At 35.4% G+C, this 13,623-nt stretch overlaps 1 protein-coding gene across 4 annotated transcripts in view; it reads left to right on the forward strand.

Annotated features, from left to right (window-relative positions):
* LOC123671562 (CCR4-NOT transcription complex subunit 6-like) overlaps positions 1-13,623 on the forward strand; it is an 83,447-nt gene that overhangs the window by 581 nt on the left and 69,243 nt on the right. Inside the window, exons 1-4 of one of the 4 annotated variants that reach the window (XM_045605475.1) lie at positions 624-781; positions 841-960; positions 1,937-2,258; positions 4,581-4,756. In XM_045605475.1, coding sequence (XP_045461431.1) covers positions 1,945-2,258; positions 4,581-4,756 — 490 coding nt within the window. In that variant the 5' untranslated portion in view covers positions 624-781; positions 841-960; positions 1,937-1,944. Of the gene's footprint in view, positions 1-623; positions 782-840; positions 961-1,936; positions 2,259-4,431; positions 4,523-4,580; positions 4,757-13,623 lie in introns of those variants that run through there. The other 3 variants (XM_045605473.1, XM_045605476.1, XM_045605474.1) reach the window with 3 other exon arrangements.

Raw genomic sequence — 13,623 nt, forward strand, 5'->3', positions numbered from 1 at the left:
CAAGATATCAATTCACATTCAATAAAAACATTTCTTTTCGATGTTGATTGATTTTGAAAAACAACAATTTACTTAACCTATTTATGGAAATATTAATAAATCAGATAATTATAGATGTTTGTTTTGTTCAATTTCGAAAATATTTCTTTGTGTATAAATACACTCTGAACACATTGTGTCATTTTAAAGTTGCTTCAGAGATTGAGCTTTTGTTTTTATACTTCTATATACTTACAAAACAATAAATAGATCAGTTTGGAACTTTGCTGAAAATTTAAATAAACGAGATCTCACAGTGATTGGAATATCAACTATTCAAAGCTGAAAGGGACTTTGCTATTGCAAATTATCTGCATAAAAGTGTATATTACCTCTGGAACATATTTCTTTTTTTATATTCTCATTTTTTAGACACAAAAGGAATTATCTTCTTTGTATATTTGTTGGCCCATAAAAATAAGAAAGTAATTTATATTTTTTTTTAAATTATAATAGCTTTGGAAATTTCTAATTAGCTTCTAACTTTTGTTTTATAATAAATACAAGAATATTTAAAGAAAAACAAATCAAACTAATTTCTCTAGATAACCATATGTTCAATTGTCAAAATTATTCATGTGTTACCTAATTTTTATTGTAGAGTGAATTTTGTACATCCTATTGAAAAAATTCATCACTGTCAATTTCTGACAACATGAATAAAAAACTAAGAAGAATGGTCTTGTTGTAATATCCACAGTTTGGTGGTAGTTTATGTTTTAGATTATTGAAATGAACAATAGTAAGTAATTTATTAATGTGATAATCGATACACTTCATAACATAAATTTTGCTTTGTAGTGCCTTTAGAACTCGTAAGAAAGTTATTTAGGAAATAGTGAAATAATTCCCCATTTATCAAGTCAATCCTATTTCAAAATTTTATTTGCCTAAGAAACAAGACGTTCGATCAGTTAACAGGTAACAATTTTTTTCTCTTGATAAAACCTGAAAACAATGAATCTATTGTGTTGTTTACCTTCTTCGCTAACCATTCAATTTCCATATCATTTCAGAAACTGAAGCCTGGCCTAAATTTTTTATGGTTACTTGTTGTCATGAAGAAAGATATGTCAATATTTATTGTCTTTAATTCGTTGGTTTGGACTGAAGATAACTTAATTTGTGTATGTTATTTGCGGACTGGATGTAACCAACAATTATTGAGTGCACCAGTGTTAATGATTTCTGTAGTTGGCTAAGCAATTTCCAGCATCATCTATTGCGTTGATTTATCTGGATATAAAAACCAGTCCAAGATTGAAATCTGAGCACTTTATTTCTCTCAGGCTTCCATCTAGTATAACTGTTTTTTTTACATCTTATTTCGGGGTTTCTTATATTTTGATTTAATCATACTTAGTTCTAAACCTTCTCTTTGCCAAGACGCGAAGTTGTTGTGTTTTTTATCTACGATTTAAGTGGTAGCTAGACGTTATTTTAGATATTTTAGACACAGACCAGTGTGGGTATGCTCCGGAGGACTTGTAAAGCCTGTGAGTGCTGTCCGACTTTCAATTTCTCGGTTACATGTTTTCTCCTAATATTTATTTGAGGCACTCTACCATAGTTCGTCTATAGACACTCTACCATAGTTCGTCTATAGACACTCTACCATAGTTCATCTATAGCCACTCCTCCATAGTTCGTCTTTAGACATTCTTCCAGTTTTTTATGGACACTTTTCGATAGGTTTTCTATAGAGTTTCTCAAGATATTTTGCCATAGTTTTTCTATAGACACTGCCACAATATGTTTATAGACATTGCCATGATTTGTCTATTGATCTTCTGCCATATTTTGTAGGTTTATATTCCTACCAGAACCCATGAGATTCATACTTGAATCTATGTTTTACGTTATATTTTACGTTTCTGATCCACTGCCTTGATTTCAGGATATATTATGCCACGAAATTTCAAGGACAACAAATATGAGAATAGCACATCTAATAGGCGGAGTCACACGTTCATGTCACCTGAAGACCAAGCCACCGGAAAGAAGTCAACATGGTCAGAATTGGAGATAACAGGGATTGTAAAGAATCTGAGCCCTAGCCTGTTTAAGATGACCCATCTGACGGGGTTGCTCCTGAAAAACAACAACCTCATAAGACTGCCATCAGACATATGTCATTTGATTAATTTAAGGACCTTAGACTTATCGGGCAACAAGCTAAGAACACTACCTGCCGAGCTGGGTGAATTGATACATCTCAGGTTAGTTTGCTATATGTAATGTACACAATTCGAATTATAAAACGCTGATGTTGCGTCGATTTTCTGTATTTCTTCATTTATTGTTGATATATGTATACACATCGGCATGATTAGGGGAACGGACAAAATCTCAACGAAGTACATTTTCTCTTGAATCCTTCGGCCAATTTTAGAAATTTTTATTATTTTGAATTATAGCTTTAGTCCTCAGGAACATAACTGCTCCGAATCCGTCCTCAGTTACTTCGTTTTTTGTTATACAGGGTGTTTCCTAATTGATTAATTAATTCAATATTTATGTGGGTCATTTTTGGGCCCATTTCAAGAAAAAAACTTCATATGAACATATGTCCTAAACGTCTTACCTTTTGAGTTTAGATTCAATTAGGAAACAGCCTGTATACAACGGTGAACAAAAAGAATGAAATACACTGCGCAAAAAAATTAACGCACATTATGGAAATCTCAAATTTATTCTACAACTGAAGGTGTTCTCAATGATAATTATTTTTATCAGAATTATGCATCCACTTTCAACGTTTTTCTTCAATATAGATGTTTTTTCCCAGCAGGAATAAAAAAAGATGAGATTATCAGATTTTGAATGTATTGGCCCCATTCTGAAATCAGTTGTTCTCGATCAATTCTAGTTATCAATAGTTTTTCTTTCGTTTGATTTTCTACACTCGATCGCTATGCAACGCGAAACACGCAATTTGACCCAAGAGGAATGTGCCCAAGTGGTAGTTTTGCGAGAAGAAGGGTGGACATACACAAGAATTGCAGAAAGGTTTGGAGTTTCCCATCCAAGTGTGTCCAGAATGCTGCAGCGATTCAGGGAGACAGGTATGAATGTCCGAAGACCAGGACAGGGTAGACCACTGGTAACAACTGCCATTCAAGAACGTTACTTGAAGAGTTTCTTCGTTGAGACAACGGTTTGCAACCGCTCGCTCCCTTCAAAATCAGCTTGAGCAAACTCATGGGGTGCAAATTAGCACTCAGACAATAAGAAATCGCCTCAGGGAATATGATTTAAGGCCTCGTGTTGCGGCAAGAGACCCAGCTCTTACCCCAGCCCATCGAAGGGCGCGTTTGGATTTTGCGAGAGAGCATATCCATTGGGAAGAGGCTGATTGGGAAAGAGTTCTCTTCACAGATGAGTCTAGATTCTGCCTCTACCATTGTGATCGACGTTCCCTTCTATACAGACGTCCACATGAAAGATATGCTCAATGCAATTTCCTGAATACTACTGGTTTCGGGGGAGGATCGATTATGGTATGGGGTGGAATATCTTTGACTGGTCGCACAGACCTAGTGGTCGTTGATAATGGAGCTATGAATGCTGATAGGTATATAAGGAACATTCTTAAAGAGCATGTAGTGCCATTTGCTCCATACATTGGTGAAAATTTCATTTTTATGGACGATAATGCCAGACCTCATCGTGCGCGCATCGTTCAGGAGTACCTTGAAGAGGTTGAAGTCTCTCGAATGAAATGGCCAGCAAGAAGTCCAGATCTCAATCCGATTGAGCAGATTTGGGACAACCTCAATAGAAGGCTGAGAAGTTCAGAAAATCATCCAGCTGACTTAGGAATGACTAGGAAACCAACTCAGAGAAATCTGGGAAGAATTAGATCAGAGCATTTTAAGATCACTCATTTTGAGTATGAACCGTCGTTGCCGAGCTGTAATTAACGCAAGGGGTGGAAATACCAAGTTTAAATCACTTATATGCATTCCAGTATTTTGAAAATTGTTTATTTTTCTTCTTTTACATAAGATTCGGTGAAATCCTGAATTTTTCTTCCATTTAATTTTTCGTTCAAAACCTTCCCAAGAGAACATAAAAAATTAGTTATAAAGTCAATGTAGAGTTAACTTTCATTAAAATTGAGATTTTCAGAATGTGCGTTAATTTTTTTGCGCAGTGTAGTTTTATATTTTATTTCGATTGTTTGGAAAACGGATCATCAAGAGTTGTAGGATTTCCTGGATTTCTTGGTATTGTCATTCATATCAGAATTGAAAAAGATATCTCATTATTTTGCATAAACCTTAACTTTCAAGTTTATACTGACAATATTGTGAATATTTTTCTGAGTAATAGGGACAGTGATTAATGCTATTCTAAGAGTGAATGTTGATTTTGCGTATTTATCCGTAGAGAGAAAAAAATAAAGACCCAATGTCCCGTCAAGATCCATCCAACGATTCCCCCCTTTTCGAACTAACCATCTTCCTTTCCTGACCTATCGGTAACGTATGCTGAGATTACCAGTGTCGATTCAAAGACTGACCTTTGTCTGTTTACAGGGAGCTCCAGTTGTCACACAACATGTTGCGGATACTCCCCTACGAACTAGGAAAATTATTCAATCTGATGGTTCTTGGACTGGCGGGGAATCCTCTGAGCAAGGATCTGATGAGTATCTATGGCGAGTCTAACGGCACTCAGAAACTCCTCACGTTCATGCTGGACAATTTGCAAGGTAGGATTCTTTTTCGTTTTAGGTATTCTGTTACTTTCTGTTCTTTCGGTAATTTTTAGTTCCTGAAAATGACAGCGTTGTTGTCGAAACGTTTTGTTAAACAGTTGTAAAGATTCTGAGGTTAAATGTGTGGTTACTACAACTTCTGTATTAACTTATTTCCGCTGTGAACTTAAAAACTTGATGTTTTTTTTGTTATTCCTGAAAAATATCTATCGTTGAGAGGGGCGATTTACTATATTTTTGTTGAATAATTGTAGAAGAAAATTTTGCGGAAATAACTCGGTTTCAGAAAGATTTCATGGTTATCTTTCATTATTATATGTTGGTACTCGGCACTCTCCTGTCACAGATTTATCTATTATCTGTCAAATTTGTGATACAGCATACATTTCTGTCAACCAACATTTTTCAATGCAAAACTCACTCATCAATCATGAATTAGAGAAAATAATGTATAATACTCGTATAAAAGACTTATTCAAACACTCTTTCATTTACAAACCTGCCAATTCTTGGCTGGTTTTTTAATTTTGAACTTGTGGAAGACTTTTGCCTATTTTTATGGCTCTATTTATTGGAAATGCATGCCTTTTTTGACATCTGTATTAATTGACGTTTACCTATCAGAAGTTTTTGAGGTTAGTTGCTTGTTGTATTGCAAATTTTCGATTTCTAATCAATATCGCATTGTTTGCATTAATAATAATATAAAGGACAGAAGATGAGGTGAAATTTCATAACACTTTACAAATTTCTGGCAATTTAAAAAGAACGCTGCAAATTTCACAGAATGGTTAATTATTTCCTTCTGCTGGAGAATTTTCCAAATCCAAAAATTATTCAATAAAAAGCAAATTGTGTAATGAACAGAAAAAAGGAATATATTTTTTTCTCAAATGGTTCCAAAAATTTATGATTGAGAAAAATAATCAAAATGTTCTTCCCTATTTGAATTATTAATGACAAATAACAATAAATAGTACGAAAACCTTCAGAAAAAAGAAATCTATAATTGTTAAAACGTTATTAATTTTTCTGAGACCAATAAACAATATTCAATTCTTCAAAAGTACAAACAACTCTATAAAATGCAAATGATTCATGCCATTATACAAAATTCATAGCATAAAATGCATTAATTATCATTGTAGCACTACTAATTTCGATGATATTTTGAGCACACAAATGAGCATGAAAAAAGCATAGTGTAATAACAAGATCCTTCTATTGAATATAAATGATGGATTGTAATCAAGCATTTTAAACAATTGCATTAGTTACATTTACAATTAGACTTATTGCTCATGTTCAAAGAACTTACCTGAACAATAAATAGGGATAAGCAGCAATATGTAAATATGAAAGCATTAAACCTCAGACTTTGATAGCAATTGACTATTTCCTGTTTCCGTACTTGACAGATTCTGATAACGGCTGCCCACATGAAAAATTGATATTTCAGGTGGAAAGTAAAAATCTATGAAATATCAGTAATTGCTCTATTTCGATTTCCTCTTCGTGTATTTTTGGTTGCCTGCCTAATGGTTCGCAAGGCGCGTTGCTTCATCGACGATTTCAAGCTCTTATATGAATGTACCAATCAGGAGCTCTAGTCAAGTTCGAATTATCGCTAATCTAAATTCGACTGTTGACTAGGACCATGTATTTAGGTTATGTCTTAGGGTAAAACAAGTATTTAGACTGTGCCTTAGAGCTATAAAGTATTTAGATTATGCCCAAGGGTCATAAAATAATCAGATTATGCCAAGGACAATGAAGTGATTACGTTATACCCTAGGACAGTAAAGTATTTAGATTGTGCCAAAGAGCCATAAAGTATATAAATTATGCCAAAGTTAATAAAGTTTGTAATGCCACTGGCCTTAAAGTATATAAATTATGCCAAAGTTAATAAAGTTTGTTATGCCACTGGCCTTAAAGTATATAGGTTCTGTCCTAGGCCTAGAGTAAAAAAGTAATCAGATTATGCCAAGGACAATAAAGTATATTATGCCACGGGCGGTAAATTATTCAGATTATGCCCAAGTGCCATATAGCATTTAAATTATGCTCTAGGGCCTTAAAGTATTCAGGTTATTTCCTAGGCCTAGGTTAAAAAAGTATTTAGGTTATTCCTAAGGGCTACAAAGTATTTAGGTTATGCTCTAGGCCTAGGGTAAACAAAGTATTCAGATTATGCCCAAGGACAATAAAGTATGTTATGCCACGGGCAGTAAATCATTCAGATTATGCCCTAGTGCCATAAAGTATTTAGATTGTGCTCAAAGGCCTCAAAGTATTCAGGTTATTTCCTAGGCCTAGGGTAAAAAAGTATTTAGGTTATTCCTAAGGGCTACAAAGTATTTAGGTTATGCTCTAGGCCTAGGGTAAAAAAAGTATTTAGATTATGCCCAAGGGCTATAAAATAATTAGATCATGCCAAGGACAATATAGTATGTTATGCCACGGGCAGTAAATCATTCAGATTATGCCCTAGTGCCATAAAGTATTTAGATTGTGCTCTAAGGCCTTAAAGTATTCAGGTTATTTCCTAGGCCTAGGGTAAAAAAGTATTTAGGTTATTCCTAAGGGCTACAAAGTATATAGGTTATGCTCTAGGCCTAGGGTAAAAAAAGTATTTAGATTATGCCCAAGGGCTATAAAATAATTAGATCATGCCAAGGACAATATAGTATGTTATGCCACGGGCAGTAAATCATTCAGATTATGCCCTAGTGCCATAAAGTATTTAGATTGTGCTCAAAGGCCTCAAAGTATTCAGGTTATTTCCTAGGCCTAGGGTAAAAAAGTATTTAGGTTATTCCTAAGGGCTACAAAGTATTTAGGTTATGCTCTAGGCCTAGGGTAAAAAAAGTATTTAGATTATGCCCAAGGGCTATAAAATAATTAGATCATGCCAAGGACAATATAGTATGTTATGCCACGGGCAGTAAATCATTCAGATTATGCCCTAGTGCCATAAAGTATTTAGATTGTGCTCTAAGGCCTTAAAGTATTCAGGTTATTTCCTAGGCCTAGGGTAAAAAAGTATTTAGGTTATTCCTAAGGGCTACAAAGTATATAGGTTATGCTCTAGGCCTAGGGTAAAAAAAGTATTTAGATTATGCCCAAGGGCTATAAAATAATTAGATCATGCCAAGGACAATATAGTATGTTATGCCACGGGCAGTAAATCATTCAGATTATGCCCTAGTGCCATAAAGTATTTAGATTGTGCTCTAAGGCCTTAAAGTATTCAGGTTATTTCCTAGGCCTAGGGTAAAAAAGTATTTAGGTTATTCCTAAGGGCTAAAAAGTATTTAGGTTTTGCTTTAGGCCTAGGGTAAAAAAAGTATTTAGATTATGCCCAAGGGCCATAAAATAATTAGATCATGCCAAGGACAATATAGTATGTTATGCCACGGGCAGTAAATTATTTAGATTATGCCCTAGTGCCATAAAGTATTTCGATTGTGCTCTAAGGCCTCAAAGTATTCAGGTTATTTCCTAGGCCTAGGGTAAAAAACTATTTAGGTTATTCCAAAGGGCTACAAAGTATTTAGGTTATGCTCTAGGCCTAGGGTAAAAAAAGTATTTAGATTATGCCCAAGGGCCATAAAATAATTAGATCATGCCAAGTACAATATAGTATGTTATGCCACGGGCAGTAAATTATTTAAATTATGCCCTACTGCCATAAAGTATTTAGATTATACTGTAAGGCCTTAAAGAATTCAGGTTATTTCCTAGGCCTAGGGTAAAAAAGTATTTAAGTTATTCCCAAGGGCTACAAAGTATTTAGGTTATGCCCTAGGCCTAGGGTAAAGTATTTAGATTATGTCCAAGGGTCATAAAGTAATATGTCCAAAGACCATAACATATTTAGATTATGCCAAAGGGGCATAGAGTATTGAGGTTATGGCTCTTGGGCCATAAAATATTTTAATTAGTACACACACGATTAGTACATTATCAGTGGATTTTTTTTCCTACGGCCACTTGAAGAAATAGAAGCACCTACGACGGACGCGGCCCTGGAAATGTCAACATAGCTCGGAGATAACAGATCTCTAATCGGCCGCGGGGAAGCTGCTTGGGCACTTCGTTAAGGATTAACCTCACGTTTGCACCGTCGTTTCTTTCGGTGTTCTCTTGCCGTGCGTGCGTCGTAAAAAAAAAGAGGAACGTAGAAATTTCCGGACGTTTTTACTACAACGTCGTCCCAGGCGGATTGTCGTGGGAACGTTCGGAATAGAAAAAATACCGTCGGTATGAATCAGATTTCTTCGAAATGTAAACTGGACAGTGGTGTGAAGTACAGGGTGAGCCAAACTGGACACTTTTGAATGGAAGTTCTATTTCTACTCTACATAGATAGACGAACACTGATGTGTGTCTGAGGGCCAATTTTCATGAGAAATTGTGGCGAAAAACGCAACTCCATAGCTATCGCCGTAAAATAGTTACAGGGTGTTTTTCGAAAATGTTCATTTTCGGAATATCACTGTAACTTTCTTTCTTTTTTTCACTTCTGTAAAAACATTCTCATAGCAACTTTTTATGTATAGGGTGTTTTTTTTCGAGGTATATAACTTTAAGTTGGCATTACTGTTCGAGATGGCGACCGATTTCACAGCTGTCAAGTGATTTATTCTCAGTTTGGTTTGGCAATTCATCATGAATAGACTCACACCTGAACAACGCTTGCAAATAGTGCAATTTTATTTCGAAAATAATGGTTCTGTGCGGAATACGTATCGCGCATTACGTCCATTTTATTTTGTTTATCGATGAAGCGCACTTCTGGTTGAATGGCTACGTCAACAAACAAAACTGCCGCATTTGGAGTGAAGCTAATCCTCAAGTTTATGTCGAAACACCGTTACATCCAGAAAAACTGACTGTTTGGTGCGATTTATGTGCTGGTGGAATCATTGGTCCGTACTTCTTCAAAAACGATGATGGCCAGAACGTTACAGTTAATGGTGATCGGTATAGAGCCATGATTACTAACTTTTTCATTCCTGAATTGAACAACCATGATGTCCAGGAGCTGTGGTTCCAACAAGACGGCGCAACATGTCACACAGCTCGTGCCACAATCGATTTATTGAAAGACACGTTTGGTGACCGCCTAATTTCACGTTTTGGACCTGTGAATTGGCCTCCAAGATCTTGTGATTTAACACCGCTAGACCACTTTCTGTGGGGCTATGTAAAGTCATTGATCTATGCGGATAAGCCACAAACCCTTGACCATTTGGAAGAAAACATTTGCCGTGTTACTGCCGATATACGGCCACAAATGTTGGAAAAATTCATCGAAAATTAGACGTCCAGGTTGGACTACATCCGAGCCAGCCGTGGCGGTCATATGCCAAAAATCATATTTAAAATGTAATGCCACAAGATTATCTTGCGGATAAATAAAATTCATGTCAATCGAATAATCCATCGTTGTTTTATTGCAATTTAAAGTTCTATAGCTCTAAAAAACACCCTTTATATAAGTCGAGTTCGAAGTCCCAACAGATGGCCTTCTAGGTCGCCTGACCTAACGTCTGCGGGGAAGATTATCTTCTAATCTTACCCAAAGGTAAAAAAAGTCATGACTTCAGAAGAATATCAAGTATACGATACTTCTGGAATGGTAATTTTCAGCTTCATCAAAATATGTAGAAATATACGGGGTGTCCCATTTGAAAAAAAAAATCATAGCGATATCTCATGAAATATCAGTTTGCGGCAAATTCAATAAACGTCATCGAGTTCTACATTGAAAGTTACTTCAGTAATGTTTTTACAGAAATGAAAAATTTTCAACAGTAAAAAAGTTACAGCAATATTTCGAAAATGAACATTTTCGAAAAACACCCTGTAACTATGTAACGGCGATAGCTATGGAGTTGCGGTTTTCGCCAATGAGTTTCTCATGAAAATTGGCCTTCAGACACCGACATCAGTTTTCGATTATCTAGAAATAGGACTTCTCATTCAAGAGTGTCCAATTTGGCCCACCTGTACAAAAGTACACGTTGGTGCTCCACAAGAACAGATTTTAGATCCTAGAAATGGGAATTATAAGAAGTAATAAGGAAAGCACTGACGTGAATACAGAAGTTCTGGTTCGTTAATGCGCCAATTGCATCCTTGGAGACCACATAACTCTTTAGAGGCGTATATGTGGCCTTCAATGGCGCAATTGGCGAGTGAATGAAGGAGCGCTCTTCGGACTTCACGTCAGTTTTTACTTATTTTTTTCGTAATTCTTTTTGATTTTTATTATCATTCTGAGTACGCTAGCTGATCGGTTGACATTGAATACTATACTTTTTTCGATATTCTGATTGACTTTTTTAACTTTGTTATTCCATAAGGGTGTTTCTAAATTGGAGGTACCAAGCAAAATGAAAAATTCTTAAGAAAAATTTACGAAAAAAGTTCCATAAACATGGGGCCGCAAACGTTTTGTTTTCGAGATACAGGGTGTTTCTTGTAATCTGTCAGTATTACAAATGAGGACTGATTCTGATAAAACAATCCAACAATATACAAACTTTTTTGAAGACTGATTTTTCACATTTTCATTTAATAGCTGGAAGATCGAGGTGTTAAGTTTTAGTTGGATCACACTGTATGTAGTTAAAAAAATGTGAAATCCAAAGAGGCCGGCAATTTCTTATGTTGTTTGCATCTAGTAGGTTTTGATTATGAATTATGAATGAAAGAATATACAGTCGGAAAATCGAGGTGTTAAGTTTTCGTTGGACCACCCTGTATATAAAATTGATAATCCCGCACTCTTCAGGTGCTCGAAAAACATCATCAGAGGATTTCAAAAATCTATCAAATAATAGTCTTTCTGAACGAAAAAACTATAATTCGCCAATTATCTCCTTCAATTTTTCTATGAATTAAGCACACGTATCATTTTTCTTTTTTGGAACGAATTCAAACATTTCACGGAACGTTAATGATAAGTGACCTGGAAATAATGCACCTTCGTGTAAAAACTCATTTCACGTATTTGACATCAATGTGCTTTCTGCTTAATAAGAGGAACAATTCTATTTGAAGCTGAAAATATCGCCCAATTACATCAACTGGGCCACAGATCACGGTTAATTAATGTACATTACGTGTATAGAAATATAAAACCGCTATTTTATTTTGATTTGGTAAAATATCTATTTATTTTTGGAGTATTGTTCAACTACGTTCGAAAAACATGTGAATTAATAAAATACGACTTTCAGTTGAAGAATGTAACCGTACTTTAGCTAACAGAAGCCAATAATAAATTCGAAGAATGCAGATTTCTTCTTATTGAAGCCATTTATCGGAAATTAGCCAGTCAAAATGCATATCTATCCGAATTTCTTTCCTTTCTATGGTTCAACAATAACACCAGTTTCATACCGTCGCCATGACAGCTTAGAAAATTCCAACATTTTGACGTTTGAAGACGACTACATATTTTCTGATCTTTCCCAGGCTAAAATCGACTCGAAATAAAGCGATGTGATTGTTGAAAAAATTACGTGAGTACCTCCAACTTCATTCAGTAACCATGACAACCGGAAATTTTGGAAAATGTTGACGTTAGCAGACAGACACTCTCGTGATTGTCGTAACTTTTTTTTTGATACCTGAAAACGTTAGATTGGGTTTGTTAGTTGCAAATTTTTTCCACTTTGGGGTTGACTTCTTCATTGAAGGAAGGTTGTTAGTGAATAAAAAAAAAATTAATAGTTAATTGAACATACTGTCCGAAATTATAAAGTATAATTTTAATATATTTGAATTTGAAAATAATGCAAAAAGTTTTAACGAAATTTGTACCCATGCCAATAAAATATAAATAGGGGGGTTAGATGCTGATCGCAAGGGGACGAAACTTTATATCAGAATGTCTAGAAACACAAATTGAAGTGTTTTTTTAATTTTTTTGATCACATTTTCGTTTCTGACTCATATAGAGTGTTTCAAGTTTACGTGTGAGCGCCCTGTATATCATTTCGACATCCACGACAATTTCCATCGCGGATAAGACCACAGAATGACATCTCGGAGGTTGTAGATCCCGACAAGAGATGCCGGTAGATCGTAGGAGTGAGATTAGCGGAAAAAAAAACACAAGGTATTATAACCGTCATTAATACCCTTTGTCTGCAAATTAGACGGGGAGAGTCGCTCACGTGTGTACGTGGGTGGATGAAGACATTCGATTGTTCCGAGGAGCATTTTGTTCCTCGATTGAGACGAGGACGTGGAAAAAAATTTGGATGTTTTGATTCTCATTGCCGGAGGCGTGATTATGCTAAGTAGATCGGGGAGCCTCCTTGGAATGTGCGGGCGAAGCTTGGTTCGTCGACCTGGAAATGCATGAAAGAAAAAAATATAGGAAATATGTGCCCTTTTATTCGTGCACAACAGGACTGTCATGAATGGGACTTCTTGAGATGAATATGGACCTGAGGAATATCAAATATTTAGGCGTGAAAATAGACCCTAAAATAGTACCAGCACATCTAATATAAAGGTGTTTTTTTTTAGAGCTATAGAACTTTAAATTGCAATAAAACAACGATGGATTATTCGATTGACATGAATTTTATTTATCCGCAAGATAATCTTGTGGCATTACATTTTAAATATGATTTTTGGCATATGACCGGCTGGCTCGGATGTAGTCCAATCTGGACGTCCAATTTTTGATGACTTTTTCCAACATTTGTGGCCGTATATCGGCAATAACACGACGAATTTTGTCTTCCAAATGGTCAAGAGTTTGTGGCTTATCCGCATAGACCAATGACTTTATATAGCCCCACAGAAAGTTGTCTAGCGGTGTTAAATCACAA

Source organism: Harmonia axyridis, chromosome 1 (assembly GCF_914767665.1).
Source record: "Harmonia axyridis chromosome 1, icHarAxyr1.1, whole genome shotgun sequence".
Lineage (NCBI taxonomy): Eukaryota > Metazoa > Arthropoda > Insecta > Coleoptera > Coccinellidae > Harmonia > Harmonia axyridis.